This window comes from Serinus canaria, chromosome Z, assembly GCF_022539315.1.
Source record: "Serinus canaria isolate serCan28SL12 chromosome Z, serCan2020, whole genome shotgun sequence".
Classification (NCBI taxonomy): domain Eukaryota; kingdom Metazoa; phylum Chordata; class Aves; order Passeriformes; family Fringillidae; genus Serinus; species Serinus canaria.
The window spans coordinates 68,494,788-68,521,768 of NC_066343.1; the positions used below are offsets into that span (position 1 = coordinate 68,494,788).

The following is a 26,981-nucleotide window of genomic DNA, read 5'->3' on the forward strand; positions in this document are numbered from 1 at the left end:
CTTGTAGTGCTGCTGCTTTATACTGAACTGACTCTGGAAACTGATCTGGCTGGAAAACACTCCCAGCCAAAGTGGCAGGGGAGGAAGCAATTTTCAGCCTGTTTGTCAAACTGCATCTGAAATGGCAATTCAGGTTCCAGCTACAAAAACGTATTGCTTGGGTTGTCTACTTATCACCAGTTTTGCATCATTAAGTGTTATGCATTCTTGGCCTGATATAATTGCAGCAGATTGCACACATGAACTGTTAATTATTTTATTTTTAAAACAGAAATTATGGAACAGGAAAATAACATTCCAACATGTTTGCTTTTGGAGCTAACCTACCACGGCAGTCTGTTAGTTTGATAATGGTTAAACTCACAAGCCCTTGCCTCAGCAGAGTGCAGTAGGGTACCATTAAGGCAGCCATCTGTTGAACATACATAGCAGAGGCATGAATTGCCTTGCTTTTCGGGTTTCTGAGTAGTTACAACATAGTCTTGTTCTCTGAATGCCACTGAAAAATGCATGGAAAGATCAGAGTTCAGTGGAAGGTGAGCATCCAAATCTGGGATCGAAGACTAGGAACCCAGTCAGCTGAATGCTGGGTGTGGAGCAGGGAAGAGAGGAAGCCTCGTGGGCGAGGTAAATCACATGCTGATAGTAAGCACAGCTCTGGCAAGAGCCTGAGCTGCTTGGGTTGCTTAGCGATTCAACAGATCTGCAAAACTCCATTTTCAGAACAAGGCTGCCATTATGCTGGATTGATTCATCAGGTTCAGCAGCTAAAACAAGTTATATTCTATCAGAGTTTTCCTGCATTAGTTTAAAAATGAATTTAGTTGGCTCTAAGTGGACATTTATTTTAGTATCTTGAAGAACTGACTTTCCTCTATTAAAGCAGAATAATGTAGCTGTATGATGCCCTAACTTGAACAGTACATAAAGATTAGTAAATAAGACCCCATTAAAAATACTTATAATGTAAGTAACATGGGTCCCAATAGCCTTTCTAATGTCCATTAATGCTTATTGTGAGGATCAGAGCTCATTTTACTGAGCCATTTAGTCAAACCATGTGATTATTTAGAAAGTTAATTCATGCATACTAAAATCTAGCTTAAGTAATGCAGAGGGTAGGAGGTAAAACTCTATGGAGACGATAGTCCTTTTTGTTATTTAATGATCAGCCATAATTAACTTGCAAATTTGAAATAATTAGAACAAATTAAAGGTATTTAACTTTGCCTCCCTAAAGAAAAATTCAAATTGCACCAAATGCAGCTTTAAATTATTCAAGTCTCAGAGGTCTGTGCTGGGTTTTTTTACAATGCCTTTTCTATGATGAGAATACAAATCTGCTTTTTGTCAGAAAGCATCCTATCAAGTAATTGTTCTTTGTGTCTAATAAATGACAGCTATTCTTCTTTGTAAAAGTATTTCAGTCTCTGAAGACTACATCAGCATTTCCATGGCATTTTAATTCAATAAAACAAAAGGTTAATGTTTTTCTACTTTTTAAGGAATGCAAATACTAGCAGTATTCAATGGGTCCTGAATGACATTTAAAATTTGCCATTCGCGCTCAGCGGGGATATCGCGATATGAGTCTCAGGCAGGATGCAAGGAATGTCCAAGGTGTGTTTTCCTTTGGTGTTGGTGTACTTGGATATTCATAATGAGACAGCAGTGCTGAGACTCCGTTCTTTTTTGGTCACACTACATCTCCTGCCCTGGTATATAGGGTAGGTAGGTTAATAAGGTCTTTATTTAGAAAGTCTTCTTGGTTGGGTGGTTTCAAGGATTGCCGTGAAAATTCAATGGATATTGTGGTGACCTGCAGGAAGTCCTACTAACTGTGGTGCCTTTGAGTGATGTGATGGGTAGCTGGATTTGAAAACAGACAAGAACCTCTTTTGCTGCTAAATCTCTCCAGACGTAAATAGCTGATTCCTTTTGACCATATGTTGAGTTTAAATTTCCAAGTTGCAATAGTCACATCATTCGTTTTACTAATTATTCCAGAGGTGAATGAGTAATTATGTTCTGAAACAGATTTTTTTACCTTGTGTTTTCTTCGTTTAATTATGGTAGATAGTTAATTACTGAATTTTTTTTATCTCTCTGCATTATCCCTTTCTCTCCTTGGTCTGCACACTTTTCAGATTAAGTGTCATTTTAAGATTTGAGACTCTATCCTTACTTAAGCAAAACTTTAGCATGAGCTGACTTCTATTATATACTAAACAATGAGGCTCTAGTTGTTTATTTAGGTTATAAATGCAAATACACTTTCTTTTGTTATTTATTATACCTTGGCTTATGTAATTTCTTCTTGGTGTCTGTTTCTGTTTGAATTGTGTCTGCCACTGCAGTATTTAAAACAGAACTCAGTATTATAGAGGTAACTGCACCATAGAAGATATGGAGGAGAACCAGTTGAGGTTCAGGAGGAGAACCAGTTGAGTAATCACCTCTTTATCTACAAGCCAAAGGTTGCTGTCTTCGCATGAGGACTGTAGGTTGAATCAAATGTGCTTTAACTCAAAAGGCATCCAAATAATGACAGCCTCACTGTTTTTTTAAATGTTGTTAATCATCCCAGGTACAGGCAAATGGAATATCAGGTTCTGTTTTATCAGGGAAATTTGGTCAAGTATTACACCTTTAAGGCTCTTTAAGCAGTTGCTAGGATCTAAAACCACTTCTTGGAGCTCTTGTAGTTGCAGGAATTAGTAGGTTAATAATTTCATATAATTCAAATAAGATACTAATTTAGTCCACCATAAATTTTAAAAACACTTTGCAGGATTATTAGTGGTCACACAGTTAGAAGCCCTAAAGTAAACGGAGGATATTTGGAGAAGTTATATCCAACACTTCAGTCAGTTATTATAGGTCATAGGCCATTATATACTGTTCTGCATTAATAATATAGGAGTAATACTAATTGTCCAACAGGCTCAGTGGGCCCTATTAAACAATGTCTTATACAGCACATTGATGAGAAATTTCTAATTTAGCTATCATTTCCTGCTTTTTCCTCAGATCTACAGTAACTTCAGTCAGTGCAAGCTTTTAGGTAAAAGATTCTTGTGATTCAGCCTCCATGAAGCTGTATCCTAACTAATAAAAGCTCAGTGACAGTCTTTGGGTTGCCAATGTAAAATTGGTGCTTAAACAGGAAAAAGGTTTATCATAGAAATATAGAATGGTTTAGGTTGGAAAAGACCTCTAGGTTCACAGAATCCAGCTGTTAAGATTTGTTTAATCTAATAATTTAAGAAAGCTGGTTTTTGCTTCCATGGTTGTAAGTAGATAACATGATCTTGGACTAAATAGTATTGTTTCATATGGATAATACAAAGATACTTTTTTGCATTTTTAATTTCTTTTATAAAGATGCCTTTTCTAACAGGGACTAATGACTTACATATGTTGGGAATTGTCATTTAAAGCAGTAGTTATTTCCCAGAGAGCAGAATTTGAAAGCAATAGCTTTCCTTTACTGAGAGAAATATGGGTCATCCTCCTGTCTGCCCAGAACATTTTGAGATGCCTGTGACTGCAGAGCTTGAGGTCATAATTGCTCACCAACACCAGATTTGCCTCCTGCCTCTATCCATGCACTGTTTATGATCGTGTGTTGAAGTTCATCTTGAACCATAATGGTTCTGGTCAGCTTTCTGTTTCCTTACTTTACTCAAAGTACTGCACTTCTCTCCCACATTCTCCACCGCATTCTCTCCCACCAGTTTGCTCATACATTCTCTGTCCTGTTTAAAAGTACCTCTGTTCATCAATCTCACCTCTTTGTCTCCTCTTTTCTCATCCATTTTCTTCTTGAATCAGCTTTTCACTGTCCCTGGAGGTTTTTAAAGAACATGTAGATGTGGCCCTTGGGGATGTGGTTTAGCAGTGGCCTTGGCAGTTGTACTCAGATGATCTCAAAGGTCCTTTCCAATAAAAATCATTATGTGATTTTGTGATCTGCTTCCCTTTTACAAACTAAAATTTCAGATTTCTCTTCACATAATCTTCTTTGTTTCCCCTTTGTTCTAGCAAAGTGAACATTTTTAAAATTACTCTTTCTTCCAATTTTGGCCCATTGTGCTGGACAAAGTCTGTCTTCATCTTCATCTTCATTTGCATGTCCTCATCCCACTGGTGCTGTTCTAACCACTTGAGAAATCCAGGACCTAATGCTTTAGGGAATGTGCCCAGTGCTGCAAAACTCCAAATACAGTTGTCAGGGTGCTGCTGGCTGCTGCTAACCAAAGACTCCCGATAAAGTGTATTGGTAACTCTTCAAGCCTTAGGCGTTCTGCTTTCAGAAAGTATAAACAGATTCAACAAGAGCTCAACCAGCAGCATGATGTTTGTGCTTCTGGAGAGTAAAAGTTGGTAGAGAGCTGGGTGCAGTGTTAATGGGCCGAATGTGTCGTGTAACAGCATGATCCTTTTTTCCTCCTAGTGTCCCGGTGTTGAAACATGAAGATTATTTACTGAGGACATCTCCAGTGAGCAAAAATTCCAGAAAAGCAGGGAGCAGTCATGGGAGCAGTTCGGGGAAGAAAATGGTTGGCTTTGGTATAAATGTGGATGATGGGCACACTCCTCAAATGCAGACCAAGAGGGAAGGCACCAAGTCCAGGAAAGGTAAGGGGAAGCATACTGTATTTCAGGGCCATGATTGTGCTGGTGTGTTCAAAAGAATATTAGTAAAATGTACAATTAAAGAAAGAAGTTTTATGGGTGTTTAAAGCAACCTAAGAGAAAGTGTTAGCTCCATTAAAAAAAAACCAAAACAAGTGGTGATCCTGTCTGGTCTTCCTGATGAAAGAGAAAAAAGCAGCCTCTTAATCTTAGAAAACTCATTCAATGGTTTGTTTTTTAACTTTTCCAAAAGGCAGTGAGAATAAGTGCAGCGTGATTTGCTCTTCAAATATAATCTTTGCATTCTTTTCCTCCTTCAATGACAACTTCCCCATCATAACCTGCTATTTTGCCACACAGGGATGTCTGTACTGCTGGAACGTATCCTGCCCTTAGCTTAGTGCCTCCGCTTTAGGAGCAGAGATGCAATCTTTTCTCTCTTATGAAGAGAAAAGGTTGGGAACAAAAGCAGCTTGGATGTTTCACTGCTTAGCCTTGAACATAATCCTTGGTTCAATTATGAACTAGCTTTTTTTTTTTTTTTTTCTTTTTTTAAAATTTTATTTTATTTTAACTTGTCAGCCAGTTTGCTGTATATGTCAGCATAAAAATAAAGAAAATGGCAAAATGAGAAGAAATGTGGTGCAGTTCTCAAAGGAACAAATAACTTGTGTTATTGGTTAAGACCGTACCAACATTAAAAAGCAGTCCCTGTGAAGAAACTTTCGAAAGGGTATCATCAGCCTGGACCCAAACGGTGGCTGAGGTTAATCTCTTCCAAGGCACAGCTACAAAAGTTGGAAGCCTGTAAAGGGCTTGTGTCCAAAAAAATCAATTTCTAATTTGAAACAAAATCATTTTTGACTAACAGGGGTTCAGGACCCATTACTTTTGCTGTATAATCTGCTGACATTTCACACTTTCTGTTGTGCACAATGAATCCTAATAGTCATTTTATAACATTGCTACACCAATCAATTTAAGCAAGAGAAAGCCGTTACAATTCTGCAAAGTTTCAGGGGCAATTTTCACTGATGGTTTTCTTTTATGGTTTTTTCAGCTATCTTTTTTTTTTCTTCTCTTTTCCTCTTCCTTCTGCCCCCCTCCTTCTCTATGCTGCAGTGATGAAACAAGGATTTTTCACAGCTGGATGGTGGGTTTTGTTCCTTAGATTGGGGTAATCCCCAAAAGTAATTTATTTTCCATAGATTCAGGGGAAAATATCCAACGTGGCCTCTTCTTCATTCATTAATTTCATTTTGTAGGACTGAGGAAAAGTTACAAACTGCATCTGGCTATTGCACATAGCAACTGAGCTGTACCTATGCTGGTTTAGTGATTGTAGCAGTCAGCATGATCTCTGAAGATGGTGGGCATCTTTTGCAAGCACTTACTGGGATTGCTGGCTTTTATGGTGTAGAGCTGCTTTGCAAAATTTTACTTACAAACATTGGCACTTGCTGTGGTAGCTGATAAAGTTCAGAGGAATGCTTTCAAGCTGTGGAACAACCTCAGGTCTATTACTGATTTGAATGGTTGTTTATCACAAGGCAAATTACCTAGCGCTAATCACTGAAGAGTTGAAGTCTTCTGTATTTAGTACCTCTTTAATTGGCTTCCTTCTGTTATATATTTGGACTCCTTTAGCAAGCACACACACATACTTGTAAAGTGTTTTTTCATCTTAAGGGATCACCAGAACACGATGTCAAGATTTTTAATTCTGGATAGCCTGGACTTTGGCTCTGTCCTTTCTTTTGCTGGATATTCCCATCTGCTGCTGAGCTGGGATTTCTGGTTCAGTGCGGTGTGAGAAAGGGGAATGAAATCCACAAAGTGATATCTTGAGGCATGAAACTCAACATCATTCAGCCACATGCCCAAAGGTGGCCTTTTGGTCAGAACGCAGCAGTGCTGTGTACAGAAACATGTTCAGGTGAAAACTTCTCAACCATCAGATGCTGACCTATTGCTACAGAGGTTTGTTTTTCCTCATGCTGATATGAGTCTGGTCTAATTGTAGGTAGGTTCTCCAGGATGGTGACTCTATCCAAGCACTCCTTAGTGCAGTGTGAGTGCTGATCTGAGCCCTTGGGCTTGCTGTGCTGATGGGAATGGTGGCTGTATCAGTAGCAGTGTCCCTCCAGAGCATCACAGGCACTTGTATCAGGTTTAAAATTATTAATCAGGAAGCTCTTCTCATCCTGGAATAGTGGAAGGCTTTCCTGCCTACAGGACTGTTCACTTGCTGTGACAACAGTGGGTTTGGAAAGGGTGATTTTGTAACAAATACATGTTTCCTTCTTCCAGACAATGATTAGTAACAGGTAGAAGAGCATTGTTAATGTGGTCCCTTCACCTCTTGGAGTGGAAAGGGTCACTTCTGCTCTCTTTTCAGGGTAGAAGCTTACTGGATCAACTTAGAAAATCAATTTTTATTCCCTCACTGTTGACTTTGTCTCCTGTTCTGCTTGCTCCTTAGTTTTTATTCCTGTGCTTTAGCAAGTGTTTGTGTCTTGTAGTCAAACTTTTTTAGTATTACCAGCAAACTTTAAGCAGTTGAAGCAATCCTGAAGTCTTAGATCCTTTCAGCAGTAAATTGTTTTTATTGGTGTCACCACCAGCTATGTCAACGTGTACTAAAATCTAACAACTTGTCTAGTTAAAAAGTGCTGGAGTACAGAAATGTGTGTTTCTCTTCCTTTCAGCTCTTGAAAAATTTGCTGTGGGGCTGGGAAACAGACATGCATTGCACTGTGCAATTTTGGGCAATTCTTACATTTCTGTTTAAAGTATTAATCTCTATGATCACTTCCTGAAGTACCTCTGCGTCAACAAAACAAAAGAACTATTTTCCCTTTGTTTCTTCTTGTTGGACATAACGTCTGCGTGATTTTGTATAGTGTGCACACTTCCCTTTTTCATATGCAAAAGAAAAAGCCAGAGAAGGAAAATGATTTTAGCTCATTTTAGCCCTGTACTTTTCCAGGGGCTGATTTCTCTAGATGGTGTTTGTTTTTCAGTAGTTTTTCTGATGTAGCTTCTTAGGGATTCAGGATCTGGAACTTCTTCCCATGAGGGAAGACTCTCCCCTACAACTGAATAGAGCAATTAGTTAATATTAGTGAAGTGCTTTGAAGATGTGAAGTACTATATAAATGTTAAGTCTTATGAATATTACTGTTATTCAAGTCATAAAGATTTCTTTTATGATTATCAACCTAGATTTCCCATTGCTTACTTTCATTCCATTGCTCCTTGAACCAGCCTCATCCATATTTCTTCATTCTTAATGTTTACACTTCTAAAATATAGACTGCTGAACTTCCCCACTTTCATAATGTTTTAGTTGTCTGTTTTTCAAACAGAAATATAATAGGTATTTGAGTTTTCTCAAATGATTTTTTAATCTACTTTAAATCATTCTTGTACCAGGTTAGCCAAATTGAAAATAGTATTCTTATTACCATTTAGGAGACATTTATAATTGCTTTGGGGGTAGCTTGACTTGCAAGCTTATATCTAGGGGGTTTTTTTGTGATTCTTTGCTGCTCAAGGTTCTTTCCATTGGTGTCAGGATTTAAATTACCACAATGTGGAAGAGCTTTTTCTTTTTTCCATGGGTAAATGTGTCTATTCTTTTTCCACGTTCCTTGCTTCTCTAGATCATCTGCAATGTTTCCAGTCTCATACGGTCTTCTAACACCTGCAATCTAATTAATTTGCTGTCATTTGTATCACCCCAGTTCTCTATGACTTTTCATAAATAATTACCAGTCACTTCATAAATTCATTAACTAATTCCCTTTAGCCCTGAAATATATATCCTTCAGACTAAAGAGTTTGTATCTTTTTTTTCCCCCTGGTAGTTTCTTTTCATCAGCTTTATATAGACAGGTATTATACATCAACAGGGTCTTCATTATCCTCTACTTGCCAATTTTCCCTTCCTTTATTTTTTTCTCATAATATATTTTAAAATTAGTAGTAGCTTGGACATTTTTGGGAATGTTATTGATTTAATCATCTTTATATATTTGCCCGTTCCTGAGTGTTTCTTTTTCCTCAAAAGACTTGCATGCCTTTTCCAAGATATATTTTTTAACTTTTCTTTTTTTAATATACATTTATTTGGGATTTCTTTTTGCCTCTTCTTTATGTCTGTGCAGCTTAACAGCTTCAGTAAATTCCTGCTGAGTTCCTTTTCTTGTTTTCTGTTTTGAGCTCTGGTAATATTTTCAAACTTGGATATTTGAACAGTCCCCTTGAGGCTGTGTTGGCCACTTCTGAGTCCATATATTGTCTTTTTTTGCAGAGATACATCTCATTTTCTGTGGATGTAGTATGTTGACGGTATGCCAGCCTTGTCTTGTATTAGCAACTGAATATTTTCTCCCATGTTAACAAGGTTTTTATTACTTTGGTATTAGTTTCTTAAAATCCAGCTGCCTCATTCCACTATCATGTGAAATGATTTCTAAATATCTCTTATTCAGTTGTGAAGTCAAAACTCTAAACAAGAGCCTTCCAGTCTTTATATGCATACCCACTCTTCTCATCATGAATTGGCACACTATCAAGTTACCAGGGACACACAATCAGCATATATCCCCATGATATTTCCAGACTTCCTTCACTGATAATTAACTCTTTCTTAGGCGAGATTTTTTCACTGAAAGGTGCTGAAACGCAGTTCATTATAGCAGGGTGATAATGAATGTTTGTTAGTCTAAAATTCATCTTAAAACATGTGGATTTATTGAATTGTATATATTTGTATAAATCTTAGATCAATTTATTCTTTTAAATAATTCCCTGAACATCTGTCCATTTTACACTGAAGGTGAAATCATGACTTTGTGTTGCTTCATGTTTCAGAGTGGCTGATAGTGAATTCTTCTGTTCACAGAGCTGAGAAATATTTGGCCATTACAGGGTTACATGAGGGTCTAAACACTGGTTTGACTTCAGTTTTTGCTGATATGTTTAGTTTTCCCTATACTGACTCTAGTTAAGTGATGTTGGTTGTACACAACTAATTAGGAGAGATTAAAAAAGCTCAAATCCAGGTTTTTGTGTGGTAGATCAGATAGCTACTAATTTTCCTATTTCCCTCCACCTCTTATTTACCTCTATGCTATTTGTCTTACTTAATCTGATCAATGAAACTCAGTTCTCAGGTGAGCAAATGAAAAGTTGGCTGAAGCACCAGCCTTCAAGTGTTGTCTTCAGTCCAGCTGGCAGCCAGTTCATAGTGGTTAGCTGCTTAACATCAACAGCCTGGGCAGCAGGACAGGATGCACCTTCAGCAAGTTAGTAGGCTTGGGGAACCAGTCGGTGTGCTGGAGAACAGGGCACAGTATTCAAGGGACAGGTTGTGAAAAGGATTTGACAGAACCTTTTTTAGGTTCAGCAAAGGGAAATGCCAGTGTCCTTCAGCTGCGTTGAACTGACACTGAAAAAACCCTGAAAGCAGTTTTGCCAGAAAAAAATGACGTGTCCTGCTGAAGAGCACTGAGTCAGTGATGTGCCTGTGTGATGGAGGAGCTGGACCTCTTACTGGGCCATAATCATACAGCTGTGGTCATCAGAGTGCTGAAATGACACTTTCCCCAGTTAGCTCAGTGAGACTGTGTCCAAAAATGCTGTGTCCAATATGGGACTCCAGAGTGTGCAGACAACACCAACAAACTGTAGGAAGTCTGGTAGAGGCAGCCAGGACAGCCTGGGGTCTGAAGCAAGAGGCTGAGAAGGCTGGGTGCATTCAGCTGTAAGTACAGATGACTCAGCATGGATCTTGCTTCAGCTACTTTAGGAGAGGGTGTAGAGAAGAGGGAATGAGCCTTCTTGGAAGTCATCATCAGCCACACAACAGACAACAGGGAAAAGTCACAACTCAGAAAATTCTGATGAGCTGTATGCGAAACATTTTTGACTGTGAGGCTGGTCAAACAGTGGAACCAGAGGAGTTTCCCAGAGAGGTTCTATTAGTGAGACGTTCAGCACCTAATGTGATAAGTGTCTGAAACCTGTTGATGCCGTTTGAATGGAGGATTGAACTACATGACCTCCAAACTTCACCTTTAAACCTAGATTATTTTGAAATTCAAGAGTTATTTGGAGGTGGGAAGAAGGAATGGATTCTCAGTTCTAATTTATTTAAATGAAACTACTATTGAAGTGATATTTACACTTGGAGAACTAACATCTTAAAGCATGTAATGAGAACTGTGTCTGTGAAACAAGCTGAATCCTGTGGGCCACTTAAGGAATAATAACCATGCAAGTCTGTCAAGCTCTGGACAGTAAGATGGAGGCTGAAGAGTGTCTTATTCTACAGATTTGATTCTGTATGGTCCTGAAATGGATGCTGTGCACAGTAGTATGAACTGATGAGCTCTCTGTCATTTCTCTATGTATATTTCTCACTCAAAAACTGTTTCAGTTTTTCGTCCCAATGTTCTGCAATAAGGCAGAATTGAGAAAAATCTATTCCAAAATCTCTAGGCTTCTGATGCCTGGTTTGTCTTCACTTCATTCCACAGGGACAACTTCAGGACTTAGGAAGGATGCAGCCATATCTCCTGGGTTGATGGGCAGCAGCAAAGTGCCTGCAACCAGAGCCGTATCACCGATTCAGCATGACCCTTCACGGTAAGCTGCTGGGTAATCTCTGGTTTAAGATTCTGCAAACACAACCATCAAATTCTCCCAGATGCAGGGAAGTGACTGAATTTCTATGATGTTTCATATTAGCACAAGCTGAATATTATAAACTAAAACCTGCCATGTCCCTTTGATATTTATAGTAAGCCTTAAGTTGCGTGTTAGAATAAAAAAAGCAAGAATATGCCAGGTTCTAACATTTTAATTTTACTTAGATTTTGAACAGAAAGTATTTTATGTTCCAAGTCCTGACACATTAAATACCTTTGTAAATAATTTTAATGGACAGTGTTAACCCTGTTAGGTTTTACATTTGCTTGAAGATTGTAATCCCTCGCCATTTGTCCGCCTCCTCCCCCACTCCCATTTTTATCAAATGACATTTCTTTTAAAATGTTTTGTATGAGAGTTATTTTATGTTTAATGACAAGCAACAAAATCACATTAAGTCAGCAATTCCTGATTATACTATATATCTGCACTAAATGCACTGGAAAAGCAGCATTATCACTTCTGTTCCAATGGAAAAACTGAAAGCAGCATTGTTGTTACGCTTAAAGGTCTGAAAACAACTTGTCCTCTTTAGGCAGGATTACATTTCTAGTGGTAACTGCCTAGAAGAACAGCATACAATCCCGGATTTTCTTTATCATATCCCACATTTTCTCATAATAAAATCTTCAGTTAAGCAACAAAAAAGCAGATTGAAATATGAACTTGAAGTATTTTATACCACTAGTTAGATAACAGTACAGTGGCAAAACAGGAATGTGCAACTGTTCATGAGAAGAGTTAAATGCTTCTTGGAGGAGGAGAGGGCTAGAATCAGATTTAATCTTCTCTTGGCCCAGTGGACTTGGAAAATGAATGCTTGATATCATCCCTGTATTCTTGGCAGCAGCTAGCAGTTTATTTCTATCTTCTGAGAGACCTTGTGATATATAATAGGTGAAAAACCACTATCAATATTGACAATTTTTTTCTTACTTATTATGGAAACACTTTTTTTTTATTCTGATAGAAGGGATGGTAATTCTTAGAGGATTTAAGAACTGAGTTAGATTGGGCTGTTTCCCACAAATAGCTGTATGTTTAAACTAACAGAAACCACAAGATTACCAAACCATTTCTCTTAGAAGCAATAGTTACCTTTGCAAGGCAGGGATAGCATATAAAGGGTGTGTAAAGATACTGCTTGATACTGTCTAATAGTGCTAGGCTGAGATTCCATTCAAGCACTGAGGAGTAGATATAATTATGCACATCATATGAACACTGTTCAGAAAAAGAAATTTTATTCAAGAGGATTGATGGTCTATTCTTTTCCACAGAGGGGAGTAAAATATTTGTTGAAATATGCTGTTAGAAATCATACCAGGTAAAGTGATCAGTAAAAGGAGTCTGATTAGCTGTCATCTTTAAAGTATTATTTTACCAGTTGATGAAAAATCCTGTATTTCAAGGCACTTTCTCTCATGCTTCCTCCCTTTCTTTCTTACCATTGGTGCTGCAGGTATTATTAACTAGGTTAAACAGCCATGTTGTGCTTTCCCTTACTCCTGGCCTTCTGTAATTAAAAATGGCAAATGGACAAATATTTCTGGGGAAACCTAAAGCTGATTCTATCCTTCATCAAAAAACCTGCTTGGGCAGCAGGTCAGTCTCAATTTATCACTGGATGGTTATAAGCTTAGACTGCAGGTTTAACTAACTAAATTAATCAATATTGAGAATTATTGCTGCTTTTGTGCCACGAAAGTTAGGGTTTGTCAGCATGTTCATTATAATCTGTGATTTGGGGGGGTTAACAGCCTAACCACAACAGTTGGCACAGATCTGAAACTTGCAATACAAAGCCCTAGCCTAAGAGCAAATTTATTTATTCAGCAGTACATGTAAACCTAATTACTTTTGACTATTTAAATTTATAGGACTAGATTCAACTCGTGTTTGTGCCAGCTTTAACTAGCACAAACCCTGGCACCCGGCAGCAGCAGCAATGCAAAGCCTGCCAGAGAGAAGGTGTTGGAAAGCGACAGAAGTTCCCTGGCAGCGAGGCATCAGGATGCTAGCACAGCTTCTGGGGAGGGCTGGCTGGGTAAGCAGGCATGGCAGGTAGAAGATGTGTTGGCATGATAGCCTGCCTTGGCAGGGCTCAACTGGAGTCTTCAGTGTGCTACAGCTACCTCCTGCTTGAGAAAGAGTTGCTGCAGTCCTGCTTCCTTCTCTGTCTCAGAATGAATCATGTCATGAACAAGAAATAAGTGTCCCTAGAAGGTAGATGTAAACCTTGGGAGCCTTAGTGCTAGACCTGTAGAAGGACCATTCTTGCAAAGAGAGTGTCCACAAGGTGATATCAGTGATATCTCTGAAAGAAAAAGAAAACCACAGCATTTCCTTTTCTGGCATCTGGAGCTGGGCTAATAGTGAATTTGTTTACCTGACAGGCTTCTGTGCATGCCTATCTCTGCCTTCCATAATATGGCCAAACACTGCAAGTTTGGTTATCCAGTGTTCTTAAGCCAAGTGTCTACACCTGCATGAAGCCCTTGAAATTATGTTCACAGCAGGTCTGGAAAGCTCTTCTACTCCATGTGCTTATTTATCTAGACCAAAGCCAATATATTTGAGGGAAAAAAATCACAGGCAAGACTGGGGCTGGGCAAATTTGGAAGAGTAATTTCGTTCCTAAAGCATGGTTACTCTGATTGTGTTAAATGTTGCGTTTTTGGTGACCAGTTATATTTATTCATAACTGGTGCTTGCCTAGAAGAGGGCATCTATCTTTCTGCTGAACTGGAAGGGAGCTGCACAGGGGAAGTACTGGCATATTGATGGTTTCATTTGGTAATGAAATTTTTACATAAACTAGATCTTACCTTAGCTATACTCAGGTACTGATTTCAGCAAAACAAATGTTGTATTGCATACAGACATGAAACTGCACTAAATAAAGTATTCAGCTATTTCTGGGGAAATAAAAAAAAACGAAGTTATAAATTGTACATTCTGAAATACCATTTAATTTGATTACAGCCCTGTTGCAATTGTCAGGCTCTCCCCACGTAGCGTTGAGCTTGGCACAGTAAGTCCTATAACACTGCAGAAATTAAGCACTTAAAAAGACACAGGCAAAGTTTGTTCTGCTCACCATGGAAACAGATAATTCTCCTGTAGTGTTTTTCACTTTGGACAAAGCGAATTCAAGAACAGTTAGGTAAATTAAGGGACTGTGTGATAGTCAGGGATTTCAGCATTAAGTCTGTGATTTTTGGTTGCAGTTTCAGATCAGTTTCAGCAAGATTTCATACTTGCTGAATGCATTGTCTTAGAGGGAAGTTTCTTGTAGCCAATAAAATAAGTGATTTAGAAGTTCTTGCAAAATGAATGCTGTATTTGAGCTGTATTATTATCTGTTAGACTACAGTGGCCTGTTGGAGTTCTTATAAACAGATTGTATTGTGTAAATTTGTGCTTAGGGACATTTTAAAAACAAAACTATTTACCCAGTTGCCCAGCACATCTCAGGTGAATGTGTACTTAGGGACTTTTAAGCAAATTAATATCTGGTGTAAAATATAATGTGCAGAATTGTATACTTAATAATGCACACTGGAATTGTCTAAAGTAGATCTGTTGTGCTGAGTGTTAGGAAATATGACAGTGATGAGATTCAAGCTTTTGTCTTACTTATGTGTTAGTTGATTGTCACATCTTTGCATTTTGGATGCTTAAATATGGATATCAACTTAAGATGATTTCTGAAGTTCCTTAGAATGTAGAATCTAAGCGAGCGCTGCCAAAGAAATAGAATTGTTTTTTCACCCTTAGGATCAGACACCACTTAAGATTCAAAAGGAGCAGAAAACTTTCATACCAGATTTAACTTAGATTAAAAAGATGTTTGCAGTTGGGTGGTGAGTTAGTTTCTGAAAGTGGTAGGAGACACAAGTTTTGCCTACTCCCTGAGAAAGCCAGCAGTGCAAAAAGTCCAATGTAGTTCCATATGCAAGTGATAAAACCAGACATTGGCAAATTAATCTCTCTTATTCACAGTGTAGGTTGTTAATTGTTCTCTCTGCTGGCTGTCGATATAATGTGAAATTTTCATTCCCCATTCAAGATGGAAAAAGTTGTGGCTGAAAATGTTAACATTTGCATTTTTATTTGTTGATTTATTTAAAGGACAGCCTCTCTTACAGCAATCCATCACTCAGTGACACCCCAAATATGAATAATGTATTGTAGACTTGCGGTTACAATGTGTAATAAGTGCCAGAGACAGTAGAAGAATGTTAACTATGTTGCAAATGTAATATTTATCGACTCAATACTTTATTGCTTTCGAGGTTCAATAATACTGACCATAGGACATTAATATCACTTATCTTGATTTTAGTTGGGCACCTCTATATGTAGAAATAACCCATCTATCTCATAGTTACAAAATAAATGTGAATTTTACAGCTCTTTGTAAGAAGTACATTGTAGGTTTCTTGGCTTACTGCTCACTGTTCTCCTTTTCCACCTTCTCATTTACCTGTACCTGACACTGATTTCCCTCCAGTTGCCTGACCCAGGTGTTGAACACCTCAGCAGTCTTCTAGAGGCTTCATTTACTGGCTGCATTGTGATCTTTGCTTCAGATAGGATTTGGGCTAGATCTCTTCTCCTATTAAAGACCACTATGAAAAGAGTTTTCTGTTACTTCACTTTGAAAAGACAACAGCTGAGAGGCTAAAACAGAAATACCTTTTCTTTTGGAAAGACTCACATAGCAATTCTAAATTATCTCTTTGAAGATTACAGATATCAGAAAGAGAAGTGTTTAATAAGTTCAACGTTTGCTATAGACATGGAACATATTTTCAGAGAAATTTTTACTCAAGGAATAGAAATATATTAAAGCAATTTAGGCAGATTGAGATTTAAAATTCACTGGGTTTGTGAACCAAAATTTTTTTGATAACCTGCTTAAGGAAAGAATGTGCAATAAGGTTTTGCTACAGTTGCAAATCCTTCAGTAGTGATTATTCCTGTCTTTAGTAGTTCTGCTCCAGAGTTCTGCTGTGGAAGCTGGTACTGACTGAGCAAACGCTCCTCCTTATTGGCTCTGTTCCGTTACAACCACTAAAAGCTTTGAAGTCTCAGGGGAGAAATGCAGATGTGAACCCAGAGCTGGGATCTAAACCAAATTTAACAATGGGAGATTTCAAGCTTGCGTTGAAATCAGATTTCACCTGTGAAGCCTGGCTCTTGGGAAACTTGGAATTGGGTTCGGCCATGAAAATGATAAGCCTTGATTGTATTTTGTGTTGTAGACATCAAGTAAATTTTGGAGTGACATTCTGTATTTACATCTGAGGTTATCAAATTTAACACATCGTTGGTTTCTTTCTTTACTGTGTAACAGGAACACCTATTTGTGTCAAAGCAGCCTACCTAATAGCTCCTTTGCATAACAGTTTCGGTGTGTCCATTGCAGACAATGAAAATCATATTGGGAAATTCTGATTTGCAGTGCAAAAGGATTAATGTTAATTACCAACTGTTGGCTGTAATTGTCACCCTCATTAAAATGCAGAATTATGTATTTCTTAGTTATAAATAACCCTTCTAATTGTACTTGATGTATGCCAGTTTAATCAAAAAGTATACTTGCAAACAAGCAGATATTTGCATTAATCTAGCACTGGATCTTTGAGTCATTTTTGATAGTCTTTTTTTCCAAACTTGACTAGTTGGGGGAGGTCTATTACAGCTACATATCCTTTACACTTTTTTTTTTTTTCAGCTCCATGGATCTGACAGGATTTTGTATTCAAATGAGGGGAAATGTCTTCTGGGAATGCTCAGTGCAACAGAAAATGTGTCAGTTTTGAAGTAGTTGGCAAGGTTTCCATCATTCAGTGGTATGACAATAACTTGACTGTAGTTTGAAAGTAATAATAAACAAAGGAAAATAGAGTTCAAATCATGTTATGAAACTGAGTTAACTCTTTGCATCATTTTCATTGTTATTTTAATTACTCTTTTTTACAATTTTTCCCTGCGTGCATTTGCAGGTTCTCAAATACGACATCAAATCTTAAGAGAATGTTGGTTCATTGGATGTGATTCCTGTTTGCATCTGTAATCACAGCAATGAAAACAGCCCCAAAATATTTTGAGGTTCCTCTGTGTTTTCCTCTACACCTTTGTCAAAAAAAAAACCAAAAAAAAACAAACAAAAAAAACTGTCTCTTTTTCCTGCACTGATACCTTGAGTGTTCTGCCTTGTACTTCTAAAAACTTTTTTAGAACTACTGTGATGGCAATTTCTACAGAGCTTGGCAAGGTAAGATCAGTCTTGATTCCTGTCTTCATGGTTCTCTAAGAAACTGTTCTGTTCCTAGTACTGTAGTAATTTCTCTTCTCATCATTCTGACACGTTTCCTCTTGTTTTTTGGAGATTTGTTTTATTTTTAAGATGGGAGGAATTGATGAATAATATATACAGGATAATTGCATCTTACTTTAGGAAGCCTTTGTCCCAAAAGATGTCTCTGCCTTCCTTCCACTATATTGTTTATGCTTAATAAATTCCCTTTTTCTTCTGTCCTTCACTTTCCTGGGCCTTTTAGGCTGAAAACTCCTTAGGGCAGGATCTTCCCACAGCACATGTTTGTGCTTGGCTGGTCTATGCAGTAATAATGTTTGACTGTAATGATGGTATAGTTAGGGTGGAATTTGTCTTGCTTATCTTGAGACAACTGAGCTGGTTACCCTCACTATTTTATTTTAGAACCAGCTAAATATCCTTTTGGTCATACCTGTTATCCCATGAGCTGTAAAATAAGCCTGGAGTAACACACACAGACAACTTATCCCTCTTGTAGCTGAATATGCGGAATTAAAATAAGTTGTTTGTCATTAATATTTTATGAATTGGAGGCAAATGCAGGGCTAACCTATGTGCTGCATGGTCACTGCCCTGATTATTAATATACTTTTAATGCTTGCACTATGAATTGAAGGACATGAATCAAAGATGTAAAGCCCTCCACTGTGGGACAGGGTGTGTATGTGCCTGATTTTGAGCATGCAGCATCTATTTCAGCATTACATGAGCTTGTGATGTAGTAACATTGTCAATAAAAATGGTGGTGATGCAAGGTGGGCTGCTTTGGAGAGTCCTATTTTGAACTGTTGTGAGCTGGTGATGCCCTGTAACTCGAACTTGAGTGCTGTGGTACGGCAATGATTTTTGGGCTGAGCAGGGCCTGGCACCACTGTTGTCCCATCCTTGCCCATCAGATGTGCTGTGCACCAGGAGATGGTCTCAGCAGACAGCTGAGACACAGCTCTGTCAGGTATTTGATAGTTATTTCCAGCTGATGAGTTTCCTGCTTCAAAAATACATTCCTGCCTCTCTGTCATTTAAAGGCAGTAACCAGTTCTTGCTTTATAGTGTCTGATTTGCCCCATTTCCAGTTTTCAATATGTTTTTTTTAAGCCTTTGTGATATATTATTTTCTGCCTCTATAAAGCTTATTTAGCTTTTCTTTGAGCTACCATGAATAACATAGTATTATCAGCAAATGTCTCTTCCTTATTTGTCCTTTCTCTAGGCCACTTGTGAATGCATTAAGGAGTTCAGACCTTCACAAATTTCTGTGAGCTCCACTGGTGACCTCTCTGGCCACTTTATAGCAGACCAGTTTTAATGTTTTCTTTTAATTTCCTGAGTTTTAGCCAGTTATCTATACATTAATGGATTTTCCTCTTAGTTTATGTCAGCTTTTCAGTCTTTGGTACTCGATTTGCTGGAGGGCTTTTGGAGCTCCAGATAGACTATATAAACTATATTTTTCTTGTTTAGATGCATAATAATCTTATGAATCTTGTAGCGGTCCCCAGTGAATGAAGACTTTATATTTAGTCTCTGCCAATATGTTGAGTTTATTAATTCCTTATTAGAATTTCTATCAATTTGCTTATTCTAAATGTTAGACATCTTAATTTGTAGATTTCTGCATCTTTCCCTTAAAAAAAAAAATCCTACATTTGCTCAGAACTGAAGCAGTTTTAGCAATTAGTTACAAGCTACAGTTAATAGTTCAACTGTTTCATACCTGAGCTCCTTCAAAATTTGAGTGAGTACCAGCTGATTCCAGCAATTCATTATTGTTCATTCATGTTGATTTGTTCTGTAGTTTATTGGCAAGACATTTCAGCTTCAAACAGGTCTTCCACCATGTCCTCTGTAGCTTCAGAAACTTCATAAGTTCCTACATGGTGAAATTATCTTCATGGAATTTTTCTGCTGTAGCTTTATCATCTCGTTCCTTTTGTAACTTCATTTCCTTCTATCTTTAACTTAAAATTTCTATATTTTATATAGTTAAAACTGGGATTTGTTACTGGACCTAATGCTTCCAGCAGAATAACCCTTAGTCTTTGGCTGTAATTCTTCGTGGGCTTTTTTTTTTTGTTGTGGGTTTGTGATATTTTTTCCCTTTCCTTGAGCTAGCAGTTTGTTCCATTTACTTCATTTAGACTGGACTGGATGACAGTTTGCTGTTTAAACCTTAAAGTGGTAAGGTTTCATTTCACCCCTCGGAAGTCTTTCTCCAAAGGTTGAATCTCCATTTTTGGAGATAGTATGACTATTATTTTAAACAAGCTTTCTCATTTTTCTATTGTTTCCACTTCTGAAATGAAAGAGTGCTGTAGCAAATTTTCGCTCAATTGTGGTTACTGTGTGTTGGTTGTCACATCTGGGTAGTGCAGTGAATTGCTGCCAGGTGTGAGAGAGATTTTATGGAATGAACAGTACAACTAGGACTCTTCTGCTTGGAAAAGAGGTGGCTAAGTTTAGGATACTATCATAATTTTATAAAAATAAAAGTGACCTGCAGAAAATTAATAGGGAACAATTATTTATTGTCTTGTCTACTGGAGAAACTGGTGGGCATCCACAGAGCTGTGAGATGGCAGATTCAGATGATGTAAATGAAGACAGAAACCAACAGTGAGCTTGTATCCTTACCTTTTATCCTTATTTTGTTTCTAAACATGACATATTTCAATACTGTTATTGTCATTTCTTCTAATTCATAGAGCTTTTAAAAGTAATTCTTAATATATGTATTATAATAATGATTGTAAAATAGTTATTTATATTTAAATAGTTTATCTCTTATCATTCTTGTTGAGACATTTTTGATTGGGAAAAACCCAGTATCTGGGCTTGTTTCTCAATCTTACCATGTTACATATCTGTCGTGAATTCAGTAGGACATCATAACAGAAGATTTGAGCCTTGATTTTTCCTGGGTAGAGTAATGAAATAGCAAAGGTATCTTCCACATTTGTTTAGGGAAGGTAGTGGTGGTGTTTCAGTGTAAAGAATATTGAACTTTAAACTACTGAACTGAATATGTTTCTATTTTGTTGGCTTTACTTTGGGGAACGCTGAAACAGGTAACATGCCTTTAGCTTTCTGATAGAGAGTTGAAGGAAACAGAGAGTGATGTTCTAGTCTCTGTTTACAGATCTTTATTCATGCTGAGTGCACCAGTTTCTGGACTGCAGATGTGACTTTCTTCTCTTCCTAGGCCACATTTCCTTTTCAAAAACACATGCTATTGATTATTGTTAAGTTTGGATTTGTGATGGGCTGTGACTAGAGCACTGAAGCTATCTCTTTGACATTTAGATAATTGAGATAGAAAACAGTATCTTACTGGGTTTTTTTCACCATTTATTTAATTGCAGATACTGATTTTATATATTTAATATTTAAATTGCTCCATTCAATGTGTTTCTAGGTCCCCAGTAGCCTGGGGCCATGTTCATTTATTTTGATCTGTTTTGTGTTGGTTTTGGGCTGGTACTTAGTTTATGGCCCTCTGAGGGGGGAAAAAAACAAATTATTTCATTTAGTCTGAGTGTGTTGGGAGGAAAATAATTTGGAAAAATGATGGAAATCTAAAACTTTTACTAAGAATAATATTATATCTTTGTTTCTGCCCTGTACTAAGTTTGCACTCTCTGTTTTAATGGTGGTGACTTAAGTGTTGTTTTTCACCTTTGTTTCTTCCCGCCTGTAAGTTTTGAAGTATTTTGCTTTGTTCCATACTGCTGGAGGACATAGTGAAAATTACCTAGTTTAACATGTCCCTGCTTTTTACAAGGGATTGGACTGGGTGACCTTTGAAAGTCCCTTCTGACCCAAACTATTCTATTATTCTATGAAAAAAAATTGTTGATACTGTTCTTTTTTTTTAAATGTAAAAAACAAAGACATTCTAGAGTACTAATATATAATTTATGTATTTAACGTCTTTTAAAGTACAGTCTCAAAGCCTCTAATGCCATTGTACTTTTAACTTTCGTTTTTGCTTCATCTGCGTTGAATCATCTTTTACTACTTAAAACAGAAATTGAGTTTATTGAAACATTTCAGTTCTGATTATTTTATAATAAAGATGAAGAAGTCTAACCTAATGAAATCACTGGAATGAAATGAGAAAAATTAAAAAAAATTAATAAGCTGAAGACTTGAAGTTTTTATTAAGTCACATTTGGCTGTATGTTTCTCTGTGTGTACTGTCTTGGATCAGTAGGATGAGAAACTTGTCTTGTAAGGAATGACCTTTGCACTGTTAGACTGACTATCTTTGTTCTATTTCCAAAAGGGTTACTGGGAATACATTGCCAATAGCTCTTGCATGCATTAACTTCTGTGCCTGTGATCACAAGATTGTGGTTTGAAATGAACAGTATTACTGAATTCTGATTCTCCCCCAAAGAATTCCGGCCTGTAAATATAGTTTATAGAATGCATGTCTGTCAGTCTCTTGGGTCTCTGTAAAACATCCTAATGTACAAACAGCATTATGATTTATGAGAGACTTTCCATTCTCTTAGAAATAAAGCTTCCTGCTCCCTGTGGAGTATCTGGTGAATCCCTGTGGGACTGTGTTGGTACATCTGCAGTACAAAGGTTGCTTGCTTTGCAGGTGACCACTGTGATATGCCACAGTCTTCCAAAGTGTCTGTGCCCCTGTGCCTGCTTCTGCCCAGAATCTTTCAAGCTCCTCTCATGTTCCAATGACCTTGTCCTTGCTTAGGAGCCAGTGTTCTTCCAGCACAGCCTTTTCTTTTTAGTGTAGCAGGTGAAGCAATTCCTAGAAGGACTTTAACAGTGCTCCAGCTGCTGCTCATCCCAGCTTCTGCTTGACTCTGTTAATTGCTCTGTGCATCCCTGTTCTTATCCATATGCTTGGAATTTTGAACCTGTATATCTACCTCGTTTGTAGGGAACAAACTGACCTCATAAGAGAGTTGTTTTCTCCCTCCCCCTTCCTTGCCAATCTTTTTCTTATCTCATAATGCATCTAGATTTCTAGACATGAAAGATAAGCGTGTTTTCTTAACTCAGCCTGCGCTGACAGCCTGATTTGACTGTGATGAGCATCTTAAGGGATGTCTGCATCACTAGAATGTACAGGTCTGTTGCAATTAGCGGTACAATTTTCTTGCTTTTGCCTCTTCTGTTTTGTTATGAACTTTTTAACAGCAGACTCTTTCTACCAGTGCACAAACCGTAACATCACATGACATTGACTTTACTCAAACCAGAAGATTTTTGTGCCAAGGTTGTAACATTGTATCATTACTTCATTGTATCTGTGTGAAAATTTTAATTTCACGCCCTGCGGACTTCACTGTCTCTGTGCTCTCTGATCATGTTGTTGCATAGAAGGGTAAGTCCCTGGGTCACATTCATTTTGTAGTGTATTTTTTTTAGGCTTTTTTTTTTAAGTTCTGTTTCCTTTGAGAGATCTTGCTGTTAAGTTAGCTCAGGACTTCTGCCAGGAAAATATTTGCAAGCTTAAAGGAAAGATACTAAAACTATTTTTGTTGAGTTTTTTACAGTGTGACTATGACCATCTTATTAAAAAAGAAAAAAAATATGTACAGGGGTTGGGCTACTCTGCTATATATATGCATGTGAATAGTTGTAAGTGACTTGGTGAAGTATAAATTGTCACTTGTTGAAGTGACTTTTCAAATGTATAATCAGGTTTCCCATAATCCTGGTTTTCATGAGTTGCAGACTTTTCTGGGCAGAAGTCCTTGGTTCATGTTTTGATTTGTTTCTGGAGATTCCTGGTTTGCAGGCATTGATTGGTATTTTAAACTTTCCTGTTTGTATGATGCCTGCACTGCATGGGTGGTAGGTCAGCATCCAGTCCTTGGTAGTCAGTCTTTGCCCTTTTTGTCTGTGTTGATGAACAGCCTCTTTGGGCAGTCTGTGCCAAAGTTCAACCACCTACACAGTGACAAAACTTTTTTACTTCCATTTGAATGAAATTTCCTGTATTTCGATTTGTGCCCCTTACCTCTTGTTCTTTAACTGGGCACTCTAGAGAAAAAGCCTGTCTCCAGCTTCTTTCCTTGCCATATCAAGTATTAATACCCTTTGGCGAGATCACCCTGAGTTGCATTTGCTCCAGGTTGAACAGTCCCAGCTTTCTCACATTTTACTTTTGTGTCAGATACATCAAAGCCTTAATAATCTTAATTGGGTCCATGTCTCTTACACTGGAGAGTCCAGCACAGGGCACAGCACTCCAGCTGTGTCCCACTGAATTGAGTGCTGAATGGAGGAGGAAGATCAACCCCCTCGACCTTCCAGCAGTTCTGGCCTTTGCTGGCTTCTATTCAGGGCTTTTTGTCTATCACAACAACAAGTATCCAGATACTTCTGCAAAGCTGCCTTCCAGCCAGTCAAACCTGCCATGTGCTGGTGCCTGGGGTTATTCCTCCCCAAGAACAGGACCAGGCATTTCCTGTTGTTGCAGGTTGTGAGATGCTTGTGAGCCCATTTCTCCTGCCTGTTGAGGTCCCTCTCTGTACACTTTCTGGTCTCACTCAGCCTACAGTATATTCCGAAGGCTATGGGAATGAGAGACTTAGCATCAGTTTCTTGAGCTGTTAAGTGCCCTGCCTTATTTTGTAGTGTATTAATGACCTTATGTAGTTTCTAACAGAATCATGGACTGTTCACAGGTGTGTGGTTATCGAAAAGTAATCCTGCAGCCGAGATCATCTTTGCTAGTTACTGCTGGGAATGAACAAACTAAAATTTCACTTCCCTGCCCATCTGTTCAGCAGCTGAAAGTAGGTAATTTATCTCAGTGGGACACCTACCACCTGTGTAAAGTTTTTGAAAGAGGTTGTTAGCGTGTGATGACTATAGCCAAGGGACACCGGGCCTGAGCGCCTCATGCTCCATGCCTCACTGCTGTTTTTTTCTGTAGGGTGCCTTGCAACCTGGTACTTGCACAGTGCCAGACCTGCTCGGTGGCTGTGTTCCTGTGAAGCTGACAGAGGCTGTGCCTGCTCTGCCACACGACCTGCTCCGGTGCCGGCGGCGTGCGGCTCCTCGCCAGCAGTGGCCCCTCTTTGACATGCTAAACCAGGCACCACCAACACGCCGTATTTTTTACAGCTACTGTTTTATCTCAGTGGCTCCTCTTGAATTATGTATCCTCATCTTTGATGTATGAAATCTCAGCTGATTTAAATATTACCCCTGAGAGTTCAGCACACCTGGAAATGGAACAGAGTGACAGATAGTTCCAGTCTTTCCACGTTGGAGCACTGAGTGAGAAGTTTTACAGTAGTTGGGCACTGGAATACAATTTTTATGAGAGCGTTGTTTTTTCACATATGGTCTACACCCAAGCAGTCAGTGCGTTGGGATGCCAAGTATTTGAGCTCAATTGCAATGTTTGTTCTCAGGCAAATTGGAGAGAATTAGTTCATATAGGGAAATCATGGGCTGTTGTTCTGTTAGGAGCTGGGCACCAAATGTTTGTCTAGATAAGGTACCCAAAATTGTGTGTGCCTGTCACTGGGAGGTGAGTAGAACAGAGCAAGTAAATGCAAATCTGGCTGAAAAGCAGTTGCTATCTGATGTCAGGCTTCTGAGCATGGTATGAAGATAAAAAACCAACTGAGTATAAGCTACATATATAATGTCAGCAAGATACAGAAATCACTGTGTATATAAACTCTAAGCACTCCAGCCTATGAAGCATACTTCAGTTTCTTTTGTGTGTTGTGGTCACTCTGTTCCCTTCAGGAATTAGACTTCAGATGAAGTGCAAGAGCCTATTCGCCTCACTCATGCTAGCATAGCTGACATAAAGATTATGCCAGTTACTATGTTATAAACAAAGTGATACCAGTTAAAAGCTGGGAACAAAAAGCGGAGCTCATTTCTAGTGCAGTATGGTCTGAAGTATGGGCTTTTTGCGAGACAAGCTGTATTCAGTCTTTGTATTTTGACTGTTAATATACCTAAATTTAAATTCCTTTGGGTTTCTACCCATATTCAACTTACTAGCTCTCCACCACACCTCACTATGTGGTTACTTTTGCCTTTTCTCTTTCTGCTGCTGCTTGTGCTAGCAGCAAGGGGCTGCTAGCACAAGCACAAGGTCTATCATGGCCTTGCTTCCAGGGATCAGAGGCTGGGAGATGTTTGCATTTACCTCTGGAGTGTAATTCTGACTGATGGGTCCTTATCAGGTTGGTGAAGTCCATCCATCCAATTGTCTGTTTCTGTTTTGAAGACCAAGCAACCATAAAGTTGAAAACGGTGTTGTATTTTTGGAATCTGAAATTTCAGACAATGCATTTATGAATTATTTATGAGGAATGTGTTTTCAGTAATGTGCAGTATAAAATGGAATGAATGCGCATCCATACTTGCCCTGAACTCTCCAAAGTGCATGCTAATAAACAGAATGATAACCTACCATCACTTCTGCCCTGTAAGATTTACAGTGCAAGCACTTTTTTCTGTGGTTTAATTCAAGTCAGTTTGTTGAGTTAAAGCTCTAGTGTTTTGTTTTAAAGTACAACTTGGTGAGTGATTTTCTATTACTTAAAGAAATCTAAGTGCTTTTTCCGCCCCTTCTTTCAACCAGAGTTACTGTCTAAATTTTTCTAGTCAAGCTGGCATACAGCCACCCTAAATTATACTTTAATTCACAATTAGAAATGAAGTGGTAACCGTGCAGAGCAGCAAACCTTTCATTTTAAATGGCCATTATATAAGATCATGATTTTCCCAGATGATTAAGATATTGAAGAATAATTTAGATATCCTTAGGTTTTTAGCCATTTAGAAGTGCTGGGCTTATTTAATTTTTTAAGCCTCCCTGAAACAGCTTTTTCCATAATGACAGTAATGCAGGACTCTATATTATCACAACTTGATGTTTACTTGTATCTGAATTGTCTAATGCCAACTTGTTTTCACTGATATAGCTGACAGGGCAGAGATAATTAAGAAACAGAAGAATTTGAGTGCTGGATTTGCTATTACACACTCCATGCCACAGCAGAAGAAATTAAGCTGACAAGCAGGAGAGGAAGGATCATGCAGAACCACAAGAAGAATTGCTGTTTAGGTACAGCAATTGACTATATGTAAAGTATTTAACCAGAACTGGGGGGGGGGGGGGGGGGCAGGGGGGAATGAAAAGGAAAATAGAATGGTAGAATAAACTATTTCCAAGCACTCTGAGCCATCTTATTTCCAAGGTATAAAATAGAGAGCTTGCAATACTTAGTCACCCCAGCAGTAGAAATGGCAGGGACAAAAGCTAACC

The 26,981-nt window shown here is 38.2% G+C and overlaps 1 protein-coding gene across 2 annotated transcripts in view; it reads left to right on the forward strand.

The window, feature by feature from the left end:
* KIAA1328 (KIAA1328 ortholog) overlaps nucleotides 1-26,981 on the forward strand; it is a 171,602-nt gene that overhangs the window by 130,512 nt on the left and 14,109 nt on the right. The window contains exons 9-11 of one of the 2 annotated variants that reach the window (XM_050986599.1): nucleotides 4,457-4,641; nucleotides 11,184-11,292; nucleotides 17,099-17,257. In XM_050986599.1, coding sequence (XP_050842556.1) covers nucleotides 4,457-4,641; nucleotides 11,184-11,292; nucleotides 17,099-17,186 — 382 coding nt within the window. In that variant the 3' untranslated portion in view covers nucleotides 17,187-17,257. Of the gene's footprint in view, nucleotides 1-4,456; nucleotides 4,642-11,183; nucleotides 11,293-17,098; nucleotides 17,258-26,981 lie in introns of those variants that run through there. The other variant, XM_018920086.3, reaches the window with a different exon arrangement.